The sequence below is a fragment of the Hypanus sabinus genome, chromosome 2, assembly GCF_030144855.1.
Source record: "Hypanus sabinus isolate sHypSab1 chromosome 2, sHypSab1.hap1, whole genome shotgun sequence".
In the NCBI taxonomy this organism is placed as follows: domain Eukaryota; kingdom Metazoa; phylum Chordata; class Chondrichthyes; order Myliobatiformes; family Dasyatidae; genus Hypanus; species Hypanus sabinus.
Window position 1 is genome coordinate 29,083,692 of NC_082707.1, and position 18,592 is coordinate 29,102,283.

The window sequence follows — 18,592 nt, forward strand, 5'->3', positions numbered from 1 at the left end:
AGAAGATAAACAGGTAGCATTTCATGTAGAAGGAGGTAAAAGTGTTAACTCTGTTTCTGTTCTCACAAACGCAGCCAAATCTGCTGAGTATTTGCAGCCTTTTCTGTTTTTTATTACTTTTTCCAAGAATCTGTTTTAATTGATTCCTCAGTAAAATAAAGGTAATTGGGAGATTGCTGATTCAAGTGAAGATACCTCTTAAACATACCCAATGACTTGGCCTTTACAGGCCTTGGAGCCACCTAGCTGTAAAACATTTGTGAACTGTGCCAGAAATGAGGATGAGCAGAACCTTGGCAACGAATTTCACAGATTCACCACCCTCGGGTTGAAGAAATTCCTCTTCAGATTTCAAATTAAATTTATTATCAAAGTAATAATTGATTCTTCAATACAACCCTGATATTCATTTTCTTGAGATCATACTCAATAAATCCATAATGGAAACAATGGCAGACTGCACCAGCTCAGGTGTTGTATCAGTGTAAAAAGACCGCGAACTGCAAATACAAAAAGAAGAAGCAAGTTAAATCAGCAATAAATATTGAGGATATGAGATGAAGAGTACTTGAAAATCAGCCCATAGGTTGTGGGAGCATTTCAATCTTGGGGTGAGTGAAGTTATCTCCCCTGGTTCAGTGGAATTGATAACACCAAAGAATTTGAAGTTGCTGACCCTCTCCGTGATTAAAGTTGATTCCCATAATAAGGACTGGCTGATGGACTAACGGTTTTCTCCTCCTGAAGTCAATAATCAGTTATTTGGTCTTGACATTGAGCAAGAGTATCTCACTGAGCAACTCTTCAGCTCAGTTTTAAAGAGACGTACCTTTTTATTCTCTGTGTGTGCCCTCAGATACTGCACTCAGCCATTAATGGAAGCATCTTCTCCACATTCACTCTAACCAAGCCTTTTAGTATCCGGTAAGTTTCAGTGAGACACCACTCCCATTGAAATTGAGGATGTGGTTTGTTGTGTGTCTCCAATCACTTCTGCATGTGTCTTTCTGTTGGAGACTCACTGGACAATCAATCACTTACAATGCTCACAGCAGTGACAGGCCTGTAGATGCTTTGCAGCAGAGAAATTTCTTTTGTGTGGTAGTTGAGCACAATTGTGTTTTACTGTTTTCCTGCAAGGGCACTCATCTCAACTCAGACTGCCAGCTTTTCTTTGCTGTTTTTTTTCCTCCTGAAGAGTTGATCGCAGATGCTGGTGCTGATAGGGACTGAATTGTTCTGCTGTCTTGTTCAAGTGAAATCATTTGATTTCAGGTTTCAATGTTATTTACAAGCTGTGATGCGGCCAATCAATATACTCTCCACACACCTATGCAAGTTTGTCGGGTTTTAGATGTCATCTCGAATCTTCCCAGTCTCCTGAAGGTGCTGGTGAGCTTTCTTCATCATTGGACTTGGGTGCTGGGCCCAGGACAACCCAGGGGTTGAGTAAAAAAACCACCCATACAGATCACTGTGTTACATCAGCGCATTGAGGTGTTACAAGGGGAAAGCAATAATAGAATACAGAATGAAGTGTTAGAGATACAGAGAAAGTGCAGTGCAGACGGACAACGAGGTGCAAGGTTCCAGGTAAATTTTATTATCAAAGTACTTGTACAACTCTGAGATTCATTATCTTGTTGGCAGAAACAACAAACCTATAGAATAGTAACTGTGACAGAATTAACAGAAGACAGCAAAAGGAATAAACAAACATAATAAATAAACAAGCAGTAAATATTGAGAACATGAGATGAAGAGTCCTTTTGGTTGTGCGAACATTTCAATGTTGGGGCAAGTGAAGTTGTCCCCTTTTGTTCAGGCGCCTGATTATTGAGGGGTGGTAACTGTTCCTGAACCTGGTGGTGCGAGTCCTGAGGCTCTTGTACCTTCTACCTGATGGCAGCAGTGAGAAGAGAGCACGTTTTGGATAGCGGGAGGTCCCTGATGATGGATGCTGCTTTCCTGCGACAGCGTTTCATGTAGATGTGCTCAATGGTTGGGAGGGCTTTACCTGTGATAGGTAACAAGGTAGATTGAGAGGTCAGGAGTCCATTCTATCATTTAAAAAATTGTGTTCAGTAGTTTACTACAGCAAGATGAAGCTGTCCTTGAGCCTGATGATACATCTTTTCAGGCTTTTGCCCAGGGGAGAGGGGTAAGAAGTGGAAAAGTCCGGTATGGGAGGGGTCTTTGATTATGTAGGCTTTTACCAAAGGCAGCGAGAAATGTGGACGGCATCCATGGAGGGGAAGCTGTTTCTCGTGACGTGCTACCCTCTGTCGTCTCTTGCGGCAAATTGTACAATAAAATCAGGAATCTCACATTCACTGTTGTTCATTTAATGGCTCACTGCAGTCACTAATTTAGATCTTGAATGCAAAGCAGTGCAGTCATGCCCAGCACTGCAATTCTGTGCTGATTTTTTTTTACATTTGCAGCAGTAATTCCAGCGCAGTCCTCCCCCAGATTGCATAATGTTCATTATCAGAATTGAATACATGTTGAAAGTAAAAGGCGTTTCCAAATCTGAACCTTTGTAGTATTCTTGGTGCATCTTTTAAAGACTTGCTCCCGCTGCCACATGTAATGTCATCTTGCTGGATAGGGTTGTTGAAGTGGACCTTTTGGCTCCATCTTATGCTCCTTCTCTTGATCAGCACAGCGCCATTTTAGGTAGGGAACTGATTCTGCAACTTGGACTCTGAGGCATAATGCAGCTGCAGACATGAGGATCATTCCAGTTTGCTGTGCATTGTTAACGTTGAAAGCTGACAGGACCAGGAACAGATAACTCATACGAGTATACTGCTTTTGTTACTGAGTGCTGTCTGTAAGACCGGGGAAATTATAAACTTATTTCTTTTGGACTCAACTGGATTTTGGAACCTCTATTTGTATATTGACAACTTTGTTTGTGGCTTTGTTATTGATCTCCACATTGCAACTTAAGTGTGGAGACATGTTTATTACTGACCAGCATCTGTGGATGTTTGTGGGCTAACATGGTGCAGATGGTTGGTGTTTTGTGGGCTTTGAACCAAAGCTAAAAAGATTAACTAAGTCATAGACTGATAGAGCACTGATACGGGCACTCAGATCCAAGAGTCCATGCCACGCACAATACCCATCTAGCTAGTCCCAATTTCAAACAACACACACAAAATGCTGGTGGAACACAGCAGGCCAGGCAGCATCTATAAGGAGAAGCACTGTCGACATTTCAGGTGGAGACCCTTCGTCAGGACTAATTGAAAGGAAAGGTAGTAAGAGATTTGAAAGTAGTGGGGGGAGGGGGAAATGCGAAATGATAGGAGAAAACCGGGGGGGGGGGGTGGGGGGGGATGAAGCTAAGAGCTGGAAAGGTGATTGGCGAAAGTGATACAGAGCTGGAGAAGGGAAAGGATTATGGGATGGGAGGCCTCGGGAGAAAGAAAGGTGGTGTGGGGGGGAGAACCAGAGGGAGATGGAGAACAGGCAAACAACTAAATATGTCAGGAATGGGGTAAGAAGGGGAGGAGGGGCATTAATGGAAGTTAGAGAAGTCAATGTTCATGCCATCAGGTTGGAGACTACCCAGTCGGTGTTGTTCCTCCAACCTGAGTTTGGATTCATTTTAACAGTAGAGGAGGCCATGGATAGACATATCAGAATGGGAATGGGACGTAGAATTAAAATGTGTGGCCACTGGGAGATCCTCCTTTCTCTGGCGGGCCGAGCGTAGGTATTCAGTGAAACGGTCTCCCAATTTCATGCATTTGGCCCAGATTCCTTTAAGCTCTGTCCCACCATGTTCTTATCCAAGTCCTTCTTAATTGATACTATTGTACATACTTCAACCATTTCTTCTGGCAGATTTTTCCATAAACTCACCACCCTCTTTCTGGTCTCACCCTACTTTTAGACTCCCCTACCCTGGAGGAAAGACTTGGTATCAATCTTATCTATGCTTCAGAGTTTTAAACTTTGCTGTAAGTTCACCTCTCATTCTTCTACATACATTCCAAGGAGTAAAGATCTAGCCTGGCCAACCTCTCCCTATAACTCAGGCCTCCTAGTCTAGGCAACATGCTTGTAAATCTTTTCTGCACACTTTCCAATTTAACCACATCTTACCTACAGAAGGGTGACCAAAACCATACCAGAACTCCCAGTGCAGTCTTTCCAATGACTTGCACAACTGCAGTATAATGTCCCAAAGCCCCTGCTCGCTGTCCTGAGCAATGAAGGCCAATGCTAAATGCCTGCTTTCTCCCATCACCCTCACTGCCTGTGATGCCGCTATCGGCAAGCCCTGCATTTACACGTCATTAGAAATAAAAGCAGGAGTCTGCCATCTGATTCATCAAGCCTGCTCCACTTTTCAATGAAGTCATGGCTGATCTGACAGTGGACTCAGCTCTACCTACCTGCCTTTCCTCCATAACCGTGAATTTCCTGGCTATGCAAAAATCTATGTAATTGTATCTTAAATATATTTAATGAGGTGGCCTCAACTGCTTCCCAGGGCAGAGAATTTTTGTGGCTGCCCGTAAGAGATGAATCTTAAGGTTGTACTTAGTAAATAGACATTAATAAATGTACTTCAAACTTTGAGAACTACACGCAGTACTAAGGATGCAGCCTCACCAGCACCCTTTCCAGTCTGTGTATCACATCCCTGCTGTTAAATTCAATCCCCCAGCAAAGACGGCCATCATTCATTGCTTTTTTAATCATCTGTCCTGAAAACCAACCTTTTGTGATCTATGCTAAAGTACTCCCAAATCCTTCTGCACAACAGCATATTACAAATACTAATCTGATCTTCTGTCTTCCTTCAAAGGTGGATGACCTTTCTTAAGTCTCTTGGGTCCGTTACACATCTAGTGCCCTATTGTTCGTATAAGTCCTTTGCTGGGTTGAGATGTCGAGATGTTGCATCACCTCACACTTATCGATATTGAAGTCCATTTGCCACTCCTTGGCCCACTTCCCTCTCTGATCAAGATCTCCCCCCCCCCCCCCCCCCCCCATTAAGCTATAGTAACTTTCTTCACTATCAACACCACGTTCTAGTCTTGTGTCATCTGGAAAGAAACTTACTGATCAGGCCTTGTGCTTTCATAGCCAAATAATTTACATAAATAGTGAATAAGAAGATTCTCCAACACTGACTCCTGTGACCCACCATTTGTCACCTGCCTCCATTCCAGGAAGCAACCTTCAACTACCACCTTCTGCTTCATATCTCTGCCAATTTTGAATCCAATTAACTAGCTATCCCTGTGGATTCCATGGGACCTGACCTCCCAGACAGCCCACCATCGTGGAAGGCCTTGTTAAAAGTCCAAATAGACACCATCCACTGCCCTACCCTCATTTTCCTCTTTTGCTACCTCTTCAAAAAAGGTTCACCAAGCACAAAGCCACGTTGATTTCTCCTAATCAGACTGCCTATCCAAGTGCTGGTAGATCTTGTCCCACAGATTTCTTCCCTCCCCAAGAATGGAAAATAAATAAATTAAATAGTTTCTCCATTATTCATGTCAGGCTGGAGTTCCCTGGCTTGGCCTTGTTACCCTTTTTAAACAAGAACATGAGCTACCTTCCTGTTTTTACCGGTAGGTAGTGATGAAGAGGATACGTTTCTTTGCAATTTCCTCTCTAATTCTGCTGGTTTACCAGAATTGAGACGGTGGTGCTATAAAAGTAGTCTGCTTGTGTTATACTGAGGGCTGAGGTAGTTTGCTAGTTGAAATTAGGAGATGGTACTTGCAGAACAAAGAATATGAGTTGCGTCTTTTCGAGGTTAACTTGTTTATGGAGATTGTGCAAGTGTGCCGAGTATTCACTTGGTGTGCAACATCAATGAGGGATCTAATCAAAGTATTTGAGAAATCATTTGTTCTTGTGGGGAATCCAGAACCAGAGGGCATAATCTTAAAATAATACCTGGGTCATTTGAAAGTAAAATTGGGTTTTAGTACTTTCCAAAAAGAGGATAAGGCATCTGAGCTTCTATTCTCAGCATGCAGTAGGTATGGGATCAGTTGAAGCATTCAAAGCTCGTGTTAGTAGTCAAGAGTAAAAAATGCCGTCGAACAATGGTGAGTAAATGGGCTTGAGGTACCGATCAGCCTTAATGTAATTGAATAGTCTGTTCCTTCTGCAAGCTCTTTATTTCTCCCCCTGCATTTGCCCCACAATCATCTTAATGTTTTTTAGTTGGGGAAGGAGACCAACGTGTTTTCCCTTTGCAATAGAAGTGCGTGTGCCCATAGGCAGACTGAATCTTATACACATTATACACTTATAATGAGTACAGTAACAATATACACATTTTTATGGTAACCTCAATATTTACATTAGCCACTGCAAATTACTTTTCTCTTTGTGTGTTACAGATCATAAGCACACCGCAGCGACTGAACAACACTGGAAGTGTTCTGATCGGAAGTCCTTACACCCCCACACCAACAATGGTTACCCAGAGTCACATAACAGACACTTCTGGATGGGTTTCAGGGTAAGCTTACGCCTTCTAACAGACATGCTGCAGTGTGATCCTCTGAATCAACAGCTGGATGCAAACCCTCTTTGTTCAGTTAAACGTTTTCACATGATAATGTGTGTTTCCGATCTACTCAGCCAAAGAGTTTTGATCTTGAACTAAGTGTGCTGGTGCTTGGGGCATTGAGCATGGTGATAACTGAGTTGAGAAGGCAATTGGTATTTGAAGTTCATTAGTCCAAGTTGGAAATCCCCAAGAAAAATGTTTTATTACTGTGGATGCCTAGTATACCACTTGGGTGTTGCGTTGAAAATTTCTGACACACTTAACACGGAGCTTCTTATCATAAGATTGTTCTCCCCATCCCTGACGTTCTCCAAAGCCAAATCTTAACAGGAAAGCAAATAAGCTTAGAGCATTGTTGTCCAATTGAAATTGCTGATGGGGCACATCATGAGTGTATTTTACCCGCTGCACTGTCTTACGTGCGGTGCAGGTAAATATATATACAATAAATTTATTTACACAATACTCTTATCTCCCTTCATTAGTCTGCTATGATCAAAAGATCGTACATACATTACCACCCACGACAAATTATGCCAAATGGGGATTGAAAGCAAGTGCTGAAAGACCGTCTGCTCTCTGCTCATTATTTACTCACCCAGATTGCAGTTAAGCGGCGTTTATTGACCAAGTGAGATGAAGTAAGTCAGGAAGTTTGTTCATCAAATTAATTCCTGAGAGTCTCTTGTGTGAAAGGATTGAGTGAAGCACCTCTGTTTAGAAGAAGGAGGGACAATTTCATTGAAGCATATAAAATCCTTCAGAGGGATTGCTAGGGTCAATCCTAAGAGGCTATTTCCGTGGCTAAAGTACCATAGATTCCGGACTACAGAGCGCACCTGATTAAAAGTCGCACACTCTAATTTTAGAAAGAAAATCAATTTTGTACTTGTACAGGCCGCACCGGATTTTAAGCCGCAGGTGTCCCACGTTGTAATATGAGATATTTACACAGAAAGATATTACACGTGAGGATTTTTTAACTTTTAATTAAATCTGTATGGTAACATAAACAAATATGTATTGCAAATGCTTTTTTTCAAACAGTGCCTGTAACACAGCTACTTTTAAATATACATACGTATCGGTAACACACAAATTACATTGCGTATACTTTTTTATTGAACAGTGCATGAACAACATTCCAATATCGCCTAACGACTGGTAAAAAATATATATATATACTGCAGCCTACCAGGAAAAGTTATTGATCGCCTTCTTCATCTTCCTCCTGCGCACTAAAACCATCAAAGTCCTTCAGTGCCCGAATTGAATAAAACCTCAGGATCTCGTCACTCACCTCAGTCTCTTCGTTGTCGCTCTCACTTGAGCGCACGCGGTCCTCTTCATCACGCAGCAGTCCAGCCTTTCGAAACCCGCTGGTGATGGTGGATGTTGTGACACGGCTCCACGCATTTAAGATCCACTGGCAGACTTGAGTTAAAGATGCTCATCGCATGCATCCTGTTTTGGTAAAGGATTTCTCGCCACTCGTCATCCAAGCCTCCCACTCAACGCGCAGCGCCACTTTAAATGCCCGGTTCACGCTGATGTCCAGTGGCTGCAAATACTGCCCCCAGGAATCACAGCTGGAATTGAGTTTGTACTCTTGATGGCAGCTTTCACTGATCTTTCATTGTCAGCCACTTAAAAATCACCATCGGTGGAAGCTTTAGTCCGGATGCTGTGCAGCTCAGAACACAAGTAAAATGCGTTCTCTCATGGCCACTTGTTTTCAGTGTGATGGACGAGTCACCTTTTTTATTAACAGTCTGAGTGAGAGGCAGGTCAAACGTCAAAGGTACTTCATCCATTTTTATGATATTATCTGGCCCGATGGAATTCTCCACTATCTTTGTTTGAGTGAATGTGCGGAAGTTAGCAAGCTTTTCCTCGTGGTCGGGAGGGAGCTGCTGACACAGAGTCGTGCGTACCCCGACGGACAGGTCTTTTCTTTCTAAATCTTTTTATTAATATTAGTAATATGGACAGAATACAAATGATATATTGATAAAGAAATTACCAACATACAAATTCCATTACAGATGAAAAAAAACCATACATAATAGTTACAATATAAATGAGTTTACCAAGACATAAGCCATACAATATATGTATGAACATGGTAAGTCTAAATATTTCATAATATATGATATAAAGAAAACAGAAAAAAGAAAGAAAAAAAAAATATATACAATGCAAAACTAGCTAATCTAATCTAATAACTAATAACTAATATAAAAGAAAAAAGAAGCAAAAAAAGAAAGAGAAAAAAAAGGGGGGCTGTTTATAATATCTCAGAAAAATAAATATTCATCAATGCCGTCACTTCCAGTCCTCTCAACATACATAAGCTAAAAGCTGGGAAATCAAATGAACTTGGCACAGGGTCATATTACATCATAGGAAAATGTTGAATAAATGGCCTCCATAACTTTTCAAATTTAATAGGTCTCAAAAGTACCACTTCTAATTTTTTCTAAATTTAAACATAACATAGTTTGAGAGAACCAATTAAATACAGTGGGAGGATTAATTTCCTTCCAATTCAACAATATAGATCTTCTAGCCATCAGAGTTAGAAATGCAATCATTCGACGGGCAGAAGAAGATAAATGCAGTGAGTCTAACATTGGTAAACCAAAAATTGCGGTAATAGGATGAGGTTGTAAATCAATATTCAAAACCGCAGAAATAATATCAAAAATATCTTTCCAATATTTCTCCAAAAATGAACAAGACCAAAACATATGAGTTAAAGATGCAATTTCAGAATGACATCTATCACAAATAGGGCTAATATGAGAGTAAAAATGAGCTAATTTATCCTTGGACATATGGGCCCTATGTATGACCTTAAATTGTATTAATGAATGTTTGGCACATAACAATGATGTATTAACTAATTGAAGAATTCTATCCCAATTCTCACTAGAAATACTAAGACTAAGCTCTCTTTCCCAATCCTGTTTAGTCTTATAAAGAGGCTCTGAACGTATCTTTATAATTATATTATAAAGTTTTGAAATAAGCCCTTTTTGAAAAGGGTCTAATTCAAATAAACTCTCCAAAATATCTGAAGGCAAAAAATTTGGAAATGTAGGGAGTATAGAACTTAAAAAATGTCTAATCTGTAAGTATCTAAAAAAATGAAATCTAGGCAAGTTATATTTGTTGGATAATTGCTCAAAAGACATGAAACAATTGTCTAAAAATCAATCAGAAAATCTTAGTAATCCCTTAGTTTTCCAAGCCGAATAAGCTTGATCTATAATGGAAGGGTGGAAAAAACAATTAGATACAATAGGACTATTTAAAATGAATTGAGTCAACCCAAAAAATCTCCGAAATTGAAACCATATACGCAAAGTATGTTTAACTATCAGGTTGTCAATTCGTTTTGGCAATTTAGAAAGAGCAAAAGGGAGAGAAGTCCCTAAAATAGAACCTGGAGCATAAGCTGATACCGATTTAGTTTCTAAACTGACCCAACAAGGGCCGAAAGATCCACCCCCATCTTTCAACCAACATAACAAATATCTAATATTAACTGCCCAATAGTAAAATCTGAAATTAGGTAATGCTAACCCGCCTTTTTTGTCTTCTGTACATATATTTTACCTAACCTGGGATTTTTATTCTGCCATATATATGAAGAAATTTTAGAGTCAGCATTAGTAAAAAAAAAGATTTCGGGATAAAAATTGCTATCGCTTGAAAAATATATAAAAACTTAGGTAAAATAACCGTCTTAATAGCATTAATCCTACCTATTAGGGATAAAGATAAAGGTGACCACTTAGTAAACAAACCTTTAATCTGATCAATTAAGGGTAAAAAATTAAATCTAAATAAATCTTTATAGTTTTTTGTGATTTTGATCCTTAAATAAGTAAAAGAATCATTAACTAATTTAAAAGGTAAATTTCCATAAATTGGGACCTGTTTATTCAGAGGAAACAATTCACTTTTATTAAGATTTAACTTATACCCAGAAAACTCACTAAATTGAGCCAATAATGATAAAACTGCTGGGATGGATTTCTCCGGGTTAGAAATGAATAGTAATAAGTCATCTGCATACAAAGATAACTTATGAATATCTGTCCCACGATTAATACCCAAAATATCCTGTGATTGTCTGATGGCAATTGCCAAAGGTTCTAAGGCAATGTTAAATAGTAATGGACTAAGAGGACATCCTTGTCTAGTGCCCCGAAATAGGTGAAAAAAGGGAGATCTTTGATTATTGGTAAACACTTGAGGCTACTGGAGTATGATAAATCAGTTTAATCCATGATATAAATATCGGACTAAAATTAAACTTCTCCAACACATTAAATAAGTAAGGCCATTCAACTCTATCAAATGCTTTCTCCGCATCTAATGAAATCACGCATTCTGAAGTGTCATGTGAAGGAGTATAAACAATATTCAACAATCTCCTAAAAAAAGAATAACGATTTTTAATAAAACCGGTTTGATCATCTGAAATAATTTTGGGTAATACCTTCTCCAATCTAGATGCCAGTAACTTGGAAAAAATCTTGGAGTCTACATTCAATAAAGATATAGGTCTATAAGAAGCACAGTTAGTAGGGTCTTTATCTTTCTTCAATATTAGAGAAATGGAAGCTCTATAAAAAGATTGTGGCAAATTCCCCAATCTAATGGCTTCCTCAAAAACCTTACCTAACCAAGGGGAAAGAGTAGCGGAAAAATTTTTTAAAAATTCAACTGTATAGCCATCTGGACCCGGTGCTTTCCCAGAATTCATTGAGGAAATAGCCCCTTTAATTTCTACATCCGTAATAGGAGTATCCAATATCAAAAGATCATCAGATGATAATCTTGGAAAATTTAATTTCCCAAGAAAATCAGACATGGTATTATGATCTTGAAGGAATTCAGATTGATACAGGGAGGTATAGAAGTCTTGAAATGCCTTATTTATCTCATCATGATTAACTGTCAGATTCCCATTCTGCTGACCAATTTTAGTGATTTGACGTTTAACCAAAGCATTCTTCAATTGACTAGCTAACAGTTTACCAGATTTATCACTATGTATATAAAAATCAGATTTAGTTTTCATTAATTGATTTTCAATCGAGGATGTAAGTAATAAACTATGTTCCATTTGAAGTTCAACCCTTTGTTTGTAAAGCTCCTTACTAGGAGCAATCGAATATTTCTTATCAATCTCTTTAATTTTATCAACCAATAAAAGAGTTTCCATCTTAGTACGTTTCCTCAAACCAACAGAATAAGAAGTAATCTGTCCATGTATATATGCTTTAAAAGTGTCCCAAAGTGTTCCGCAGGAAATTTCATCTGTAGAATTAGTTGAAAAGAAGAAGTCGATCTGCTCCTCCATAAATTTTATAAAGTCAGTGTCTTGCAACAAGGTAGAATCAAATCGCCATTGTCTGGCATTAGAAGCTGTATCCATAAATTTCATAGAAAGTAATAATGGAGCATGATCAGAGATAGCTATAATATCATAGTTACAACCGATTACCAATGGAATAAAACAAGAGTCTACAAAAAAATAATCAATTCTCGAATAAGAGTGATAAACATGTGAGAAAAAAGAAAACTCTTTGTCTTTAGGATGCCGGAATCTCCAAATATCAAAAACTCCATTGTCAGTCAAAAAAGAGTTAATACAAGTGGCCGACTTATTAGGTAAAGTCTGAGTAGATAAAGATTTATCCATCAGAGGATTTAAACAACAATTAAAGTCACCACCCATTATTAACTTATATCCATTTAGATTGGGTAAAGAGGTAAATAAGGACTTAAAAAAGTCAGGACAATCCACATTTGGAGCATAAACATTAACCAAAGCAACCTTTTTATTACAAAGTAACCCCGTAATTAACAAAATCTGCCATTCGGATCCGAAAAAATATCATGTTGAACAAATGAAATAGAGGAGTCAATAAAAATTGAAACTCCTTTTACTTTAGCATTCGAATTTGCGTGATACTGTTGACCCCGCCAAAATCTAAAAAAACGAAATTTGTCCTCCTTCCTCACATGAGTTTCTTGTACAAAAATGATATGAGCATTAAGTCTTTGGAATACTTTGAAAATCTTCTTTCGTTTAATTGGATGATTTAAACCATTAGTATTCCAAAACACAAAATTAATGGTCTGAGCCATAATTCTAAAATCAACCCTTTGGTATAGAAAGGGTTAACCAATTTATAAACTCATGCACCCGGAAGAGGAACAAAAGTAATGAGAAGACCCGGAAGTGATGACAACACAGACATATTTGAAGTTCAAAAACAGCCCAAATAAAAAAAACTAACACAAACTGGTACAAAAAAAATAGAATTAGAAAACAGACCATCCCCCCCACCCCCCCAAGAGAAAGAGAAAAAGTCAAAATATGACTTAAAAAGGGAAAAAGTAAGACTAATCCTACCCCCATGTCAGCTGAAGAACACTCCATGTATAAAGGATATATATAAAAGAATCACCCCAACTTTAAAAATTAAAATCGGTATAATAAAAACCATATTTCTAAGTATAGTTAGTTGTAAAAAAATAAAAATATAATCACTAAAAAAAAATTATAAATCGGGCTCTAGCCCAGACAAAACAAAAAATATTTAAGCTATGATAAGCGATGCATTGTAGGAAAGAGACGAAAGAAAAAAATAACGCCATCTTAAGCAAAACCAAAAATCTTTTTCAAAAAACCACCATCTTAATCAAAGAAAAATTCACCTTCAAAGAATTAAAAATATACCTTCGAAGGAACAAAGTTAATGGACAAGTATGTAGTTAAATGGTTAAAGTGTATAAGGCAAAACAATTAACATGACGAAAACACACTTTAACTTAAGTATAAAGTATAGGATGAACCTACACCAATAACCAGATTTTAATTCAGGTTTAAGAGATCGAGAACCATCTTACACGATCAGAATCGTTCATTTATTAGAGACTGGTGTCTGTAGCAGTAGGGAGGTTCTCCTCCAGATATTTTCTCGCTTCTGAAGTTGAAATGAAAACCTGTCGTGGAGCATTCGATGGAGATATTCGAAGCTTCGCAGGGTATAGGAGCGCAGGTTTCAGATTTTTCTCATAACATTCAGCCATCAACGGTTTAAAAAGAAGCCTTCTTTTTAAAAGGTCAGGGCTAAAGTCTTCGACCAGGCTGAAGCAAAATTCTTTGAATTTAATCATTCCTGCCCGACGAGCTACTCTTATAAGTTGTTCTTTGTCATGTACATAATGGAACCGGACAATTACCACCGAAGGTTTGTCTGTAACACTCGGTGATCGACGCCGAATTCTATGTGCCCGATCCAGTAAAGGGTTATTCGGGAAAATCGTCGGAAACGCTTCTTTTAAAAGTTGAGCAAAATATTTTGAAGGGTCATCTTTTTCTATGCCGTCTGGAAGACCAAGTATACGTAAGTTCTGTCTTCTGGACCGATTCTCAGAATCGTCACTCTTGGCTTTAAGGGCTTCCATCAGCTTAATGGTCGAAATTAAATCCTGTTGCAGTTTTTCAATAGTCAAATCTCGCTTCCAAACATCTTCTTGCAGAGACGCAATAAGAACTTGTTGCTGTTTAATTACTAAATCCGTCTTAACCATGTACTCTTGAAAAGCCTTTATATCTTCTTTAAAAAATTGTTGTAGTTCAGCAAATTTTTTATCCAAAACCTCCATAAACAATTCAAAAGTTAATTGAGTTTGTTGTGGCGGAGCCTGCTTCTTTCCGTTACCGTTCGGATTGCGTCCGGGATCCCGTCCCTTAGACCTGAGAGACATTTCTGTTTTCATATCTTCAAAAGTTCACAACAAACTCTTGGCAGTAAATCCAAAAAAAATTAACAAAGAAACTTACGGTATAGGTAAAATTAAGTTGAATAAGGGTGATCAAAGGTTAAAAAAAGTAAAGGTTATGGAGCGAATCCAAAACAGTACTCACTCCATGAGCGTCTCCAGCTGACTCGACAGGCCTTTTCGTCTCATAAATCTAAAACACCACAATGGCCCACCTCTAAAATCTTCGATTTTCATTTTGGTGGCGATTGCTTTAGCCTTCAGTCTGATCTGCATGGTGGAAACACCGCGGCTACCTGCTCTCTGTGTGTTAACCCAGTCTTCAAGAAAGTTTTCAAGTTCGGGCCATCTGCTATGATTACCCCTGAAAGCTTTTGTCGTCTTTTTGCATTGACTCAGTTCTTCACGCTGGCGTCTCCACCGTCTCAACATCGATTCATTCATGCCAAGATTATGTGCAGCAGCTCGATTTCCTTCTTCAACCGCCAGATTGATCGCCTTTAACTTAAAAGCTGCATCATATGCTTTTCTTTGAGTGTTTTCCATGTTGATGAGGGTGAGTACAAATGACTGATTTACAATAATTTAATTGTGAATGTGTGCTTGATTTATCGTAAAATTTCATTGGACCTCTGTGAACTACTCATAAATTTTATTGGTCTACTGTTACGAGGCAAAATGTTTTTGGCAGCATGAAAAAAAAACATGCATTAGCCGCACCGTAGTATAGGCCGCAGTGTTGCCGCAGTGTTCAAAGCGTGGGAAAAAAAGTAGCGGCTTATAGTCTGGAATTTACGGTAACTAGAATTTGAGATCATACCAACAGAAAGGGGATCTGCTTCTAGGGCTGAAATGAAGCAATTCCAAGGTGTGGAAATAAACCAGTGAAGTGACATTGAGGCAGCAGTCTATTTGGGTGGCTGAAAGGATTTGTAGTCCTTTTTCTTATGTCCTTACGAGAGAATTTTTGTGTGCCTCAAGAAGATGGTATCCAATTTGAAGGACCCTCACCATCTGGAACATGCCCTCTTCTCAGCTACCATCAGGGAGGAAATACAGGAGCACAATTCACATTTTAAGAACATATTCTTCCCCTCTACCATCAGATTTCTGATTGTCCAGGAACCGAGGAACACGACCTCACACTTCTGCTCTTTTTGCATTATACATTTATTTTTAAAATATATTTCTTACTGTAACTTTTAATGTATGTCATGTACTGATGCTGCAGAAAAACCCATTTCACAACCTACATCAGTGATAATAAACCTGATTCTGGTTCTGAAGCATGAACATTATGTTGGTGAATGGGTTAACCTGTGAAACTTTACGTCTCAGGATCTGATTCCCATTGTGCTGAACGTGGCTAACGTTTGTGGGTCAGTAGACTCAGAGTACTCCCCCAAACACCAGCAGGACTTCAGTACTGTGATGTAAAATTGTACAGATGTGAAGGTTTAACTCTCTCTGGAAGCAGTGTAAACTAATGAACCCCAATCCAACACTTTGAAGTGGGACATTTACTTCCCAAAACAGCACAAAATACATCTTGAGAAAGGAGTCTTGGCTGAGATAAGCATTCTGTTGGTGATATGTAATGTGACAAAATCAAACCATATACAAGATTGTAATCTTATAGCCATGATCGGGATGGTCAAAAGCATTACTTCTGGTTTCAGAAGTTTGGTTCTCCATGTAGATATAGTTTGATAAAAATGCTGCTTATTATTTTTCTTTAACTGATGACCGTTGGTTGTCTACTTAATCCAGTAATAAATCTTTTCCCCTGAAACCGGCAGTAGGAGAACCAAGAGCAAGGAACTGCTCACTGGCTCCACTGCTGAAGAATGTAGCTGGTGTTGTGTTGGGATTGTTGTGGCCCAATGTAAGACCATAAGATCCAGGAGCAGAATTAGGCCATTTGGCCCATTATGCTCTGCTAATTCATCATGGCTGATCCATTTTTCCTCTTAATCCCAGTCTCCTGCCTTCTCCCCCACCCAAAACCTTCATGTCTTGACCAGCCAAGAATCTATCTTAAATATACATAAAGACTCCACAACTGCCTGTGGCAAGGAATTCCACAGATTCACCACACACAGCCTAAAGTAATTCCTCTTCATCTTCATTCTAAAAGGATGCTCCTCTACCCTGAGGCTGTGTCCTCTGGCCTTAGACTGTCCTAGTTGTAACCGTCAGGTTCAGCCAGCCGCGTGAGTCTCGGGAACACAGTCTCCGGCCCTGCCAGACGTGTGAAATCTCGTTTATGTGGATGCTGCGTGATGTGTTACCCTGTTACAAATCAGTACTATGAAATAACAGACAGTACACCGTATGCAATTATACAACTTGGCTTTCTAATTCTCAATTTGACTAGAGGGTTAGGAAAGAAAAACAGAAAGAAAAGGGCCCATTCTAATGAAACAGTCTAATGTGCACGTTGATGTCGCGGTTTCCTGTCCTTTAGATAGATAGATAGATAGATACTTTATTCATCCCCAAGGGGAAATTCAACATTTTTCCAGTGTCCCATACACTTATTGTAGCAAAACTAATTACATACAGTATTTAACTCAGTATAAATATGATATGCATCTAAAATCACCCTCCCAAAATGCATTAATAAATAGCTTTTAAAAAGTTCTTAAATAGTTTACTAATAGTTTACTTTAGTCCTCCATCGATTTTTTCCCCCCGGGCATTGTCAACTCCCGGCCCCTCACTCCAAGTCCACTACGTCCTGCGGTCTACGGCCTCTCCTTTCTCACGTCTTCTCTCTTCATCTCTTGCTGAACAAAACCCGCAAATACCTCGCTCACAGGTACACAACAAGAAAAAGCCACTCCCTTCATTGGTCGGGGCACATTCCAAAGCCCCTGTTCTTCAGTCATACCCCAAACACTGCTGCTACAGAAAACCCATCACATCAGCAGTGAAACCTTTCCCAGGGTGTTAGACACCATAGGAAATATGCTCTCCATATCCACTCTATGGAGAGAGCCTTTCACCATTCCATAGGTTTCAATGAGGTCATCTCTCATTCTTCTGAATTCCAGTGAATACAGGCCCAAAGCCATCAAACTCTCTTCATATGACAAGCCATTCAATCCTGGAATCATTTTCGTGAACCTTCTTTGAACCTTGTCCAGTCTCAGCACATCCTTTCTGAGATAAGGGGCCCAAAACTGCTCTCAATACTCCCAAGTGAGGCCTCACCAGTTCTTTATAAAGTCTCAACATTACATCCTGGCTTTTATATTCTAGTTTTCTTGAAATAAATGCTATCATTCTATCTGCCACTTCTTTGCCCATTCTACTAATCTAAGTCCTCTGTAGCCTCTCTGCGTCCTCAATACTGCCTTCTCCTCCGTCTATTCTCATATCGTCTGCAAACTTTGCAACAAGGCCATCAATTCCATTATCCAAATCATTGACATATAACATAAAAAGAATTGATCCCAACACAGACCCTTGTGGAACACCACTAGTCTCTGGCAGCCAACTAGAAAAGGCTCCTTTTATTCCCACTGTTTGCCTCCTGCTAATCAGCCACTGCTTTATCCATGCTAGAAACTTTCCTGTAATACTATAGGCTTGTAGCTTTTTAAGCAGCCTCATGTGTGGCACTTTGTCAACGGCTTTCTGAAAATCTAAGGACTGTACACAACATCAACTGATGCTCCAACAATATAGAGCAGCAGTTTCAAGATATGACTTGTTCGTCATGAGGCAGTGATGCAATAAAACAGTTGATATTTGTCTTTGAATAAGTGGAACCTTAGTTCATACTGAAGTTGCTTCTTGCGCCACAGGCAGTTACAGTTCCTTCTATCACCTGAAAAATCTGTCAATATAATATTAACTGCTTGAGAGCAACAGCATCACACCTACAAGATTAGTTTTTTGGTAACAGAATAGAGGTTTAGCAGTAATTGATTGCGAACTGCTACATCTAAAAACTCTTGCATCGGTTCCTGCATAGCATAACATGTTCAATATGTAAAGCTATAAGAACAGCAGGTAAAATTGAGAAAGTAAATGTAAATTTTAAATTGATGTTCTGTGATGGATGAGCAAGGTGTCATTGACAACTGTTTTTTTTAGATTTTTCATCTTTAGTTGTGCATCTCCAAACTCTTTATTTGAGTGCTCTCAATCCTGCTATCAGTACAATTTCAAACTTTAAGCAAGTCCGTTTTCAAGTTCAAGTTTTAACTG

General features: G+C 39.0%; 1 protein-coding gene across 11 annotated transcripts in view; it reads left to right on the forward strand.

Annotated features, from left to right (window-relative positions):
• LOC132407396 (transcription factor Dp-2-like) overlaps positions 1-18,592 on the forward strand; it is a 261,808-nt gene that overhangs the window by 166,196 nt on the left and 77,020 nt on the right. For all 11 annotated transcript variants that reach the window (XM_059993849.1, XM_059993859.1, XM_059993868.1 and 8 more), the window contains one exon: positions 6,390-6,511. In XM_059993849.1, the coding sequence (XP_059849832.1) occupies positions 6,390-6,511 (122 nt within the window). The remainder of the gene's footprint in view (positions 1-6,389; positions 6,512-18,592) is intronic.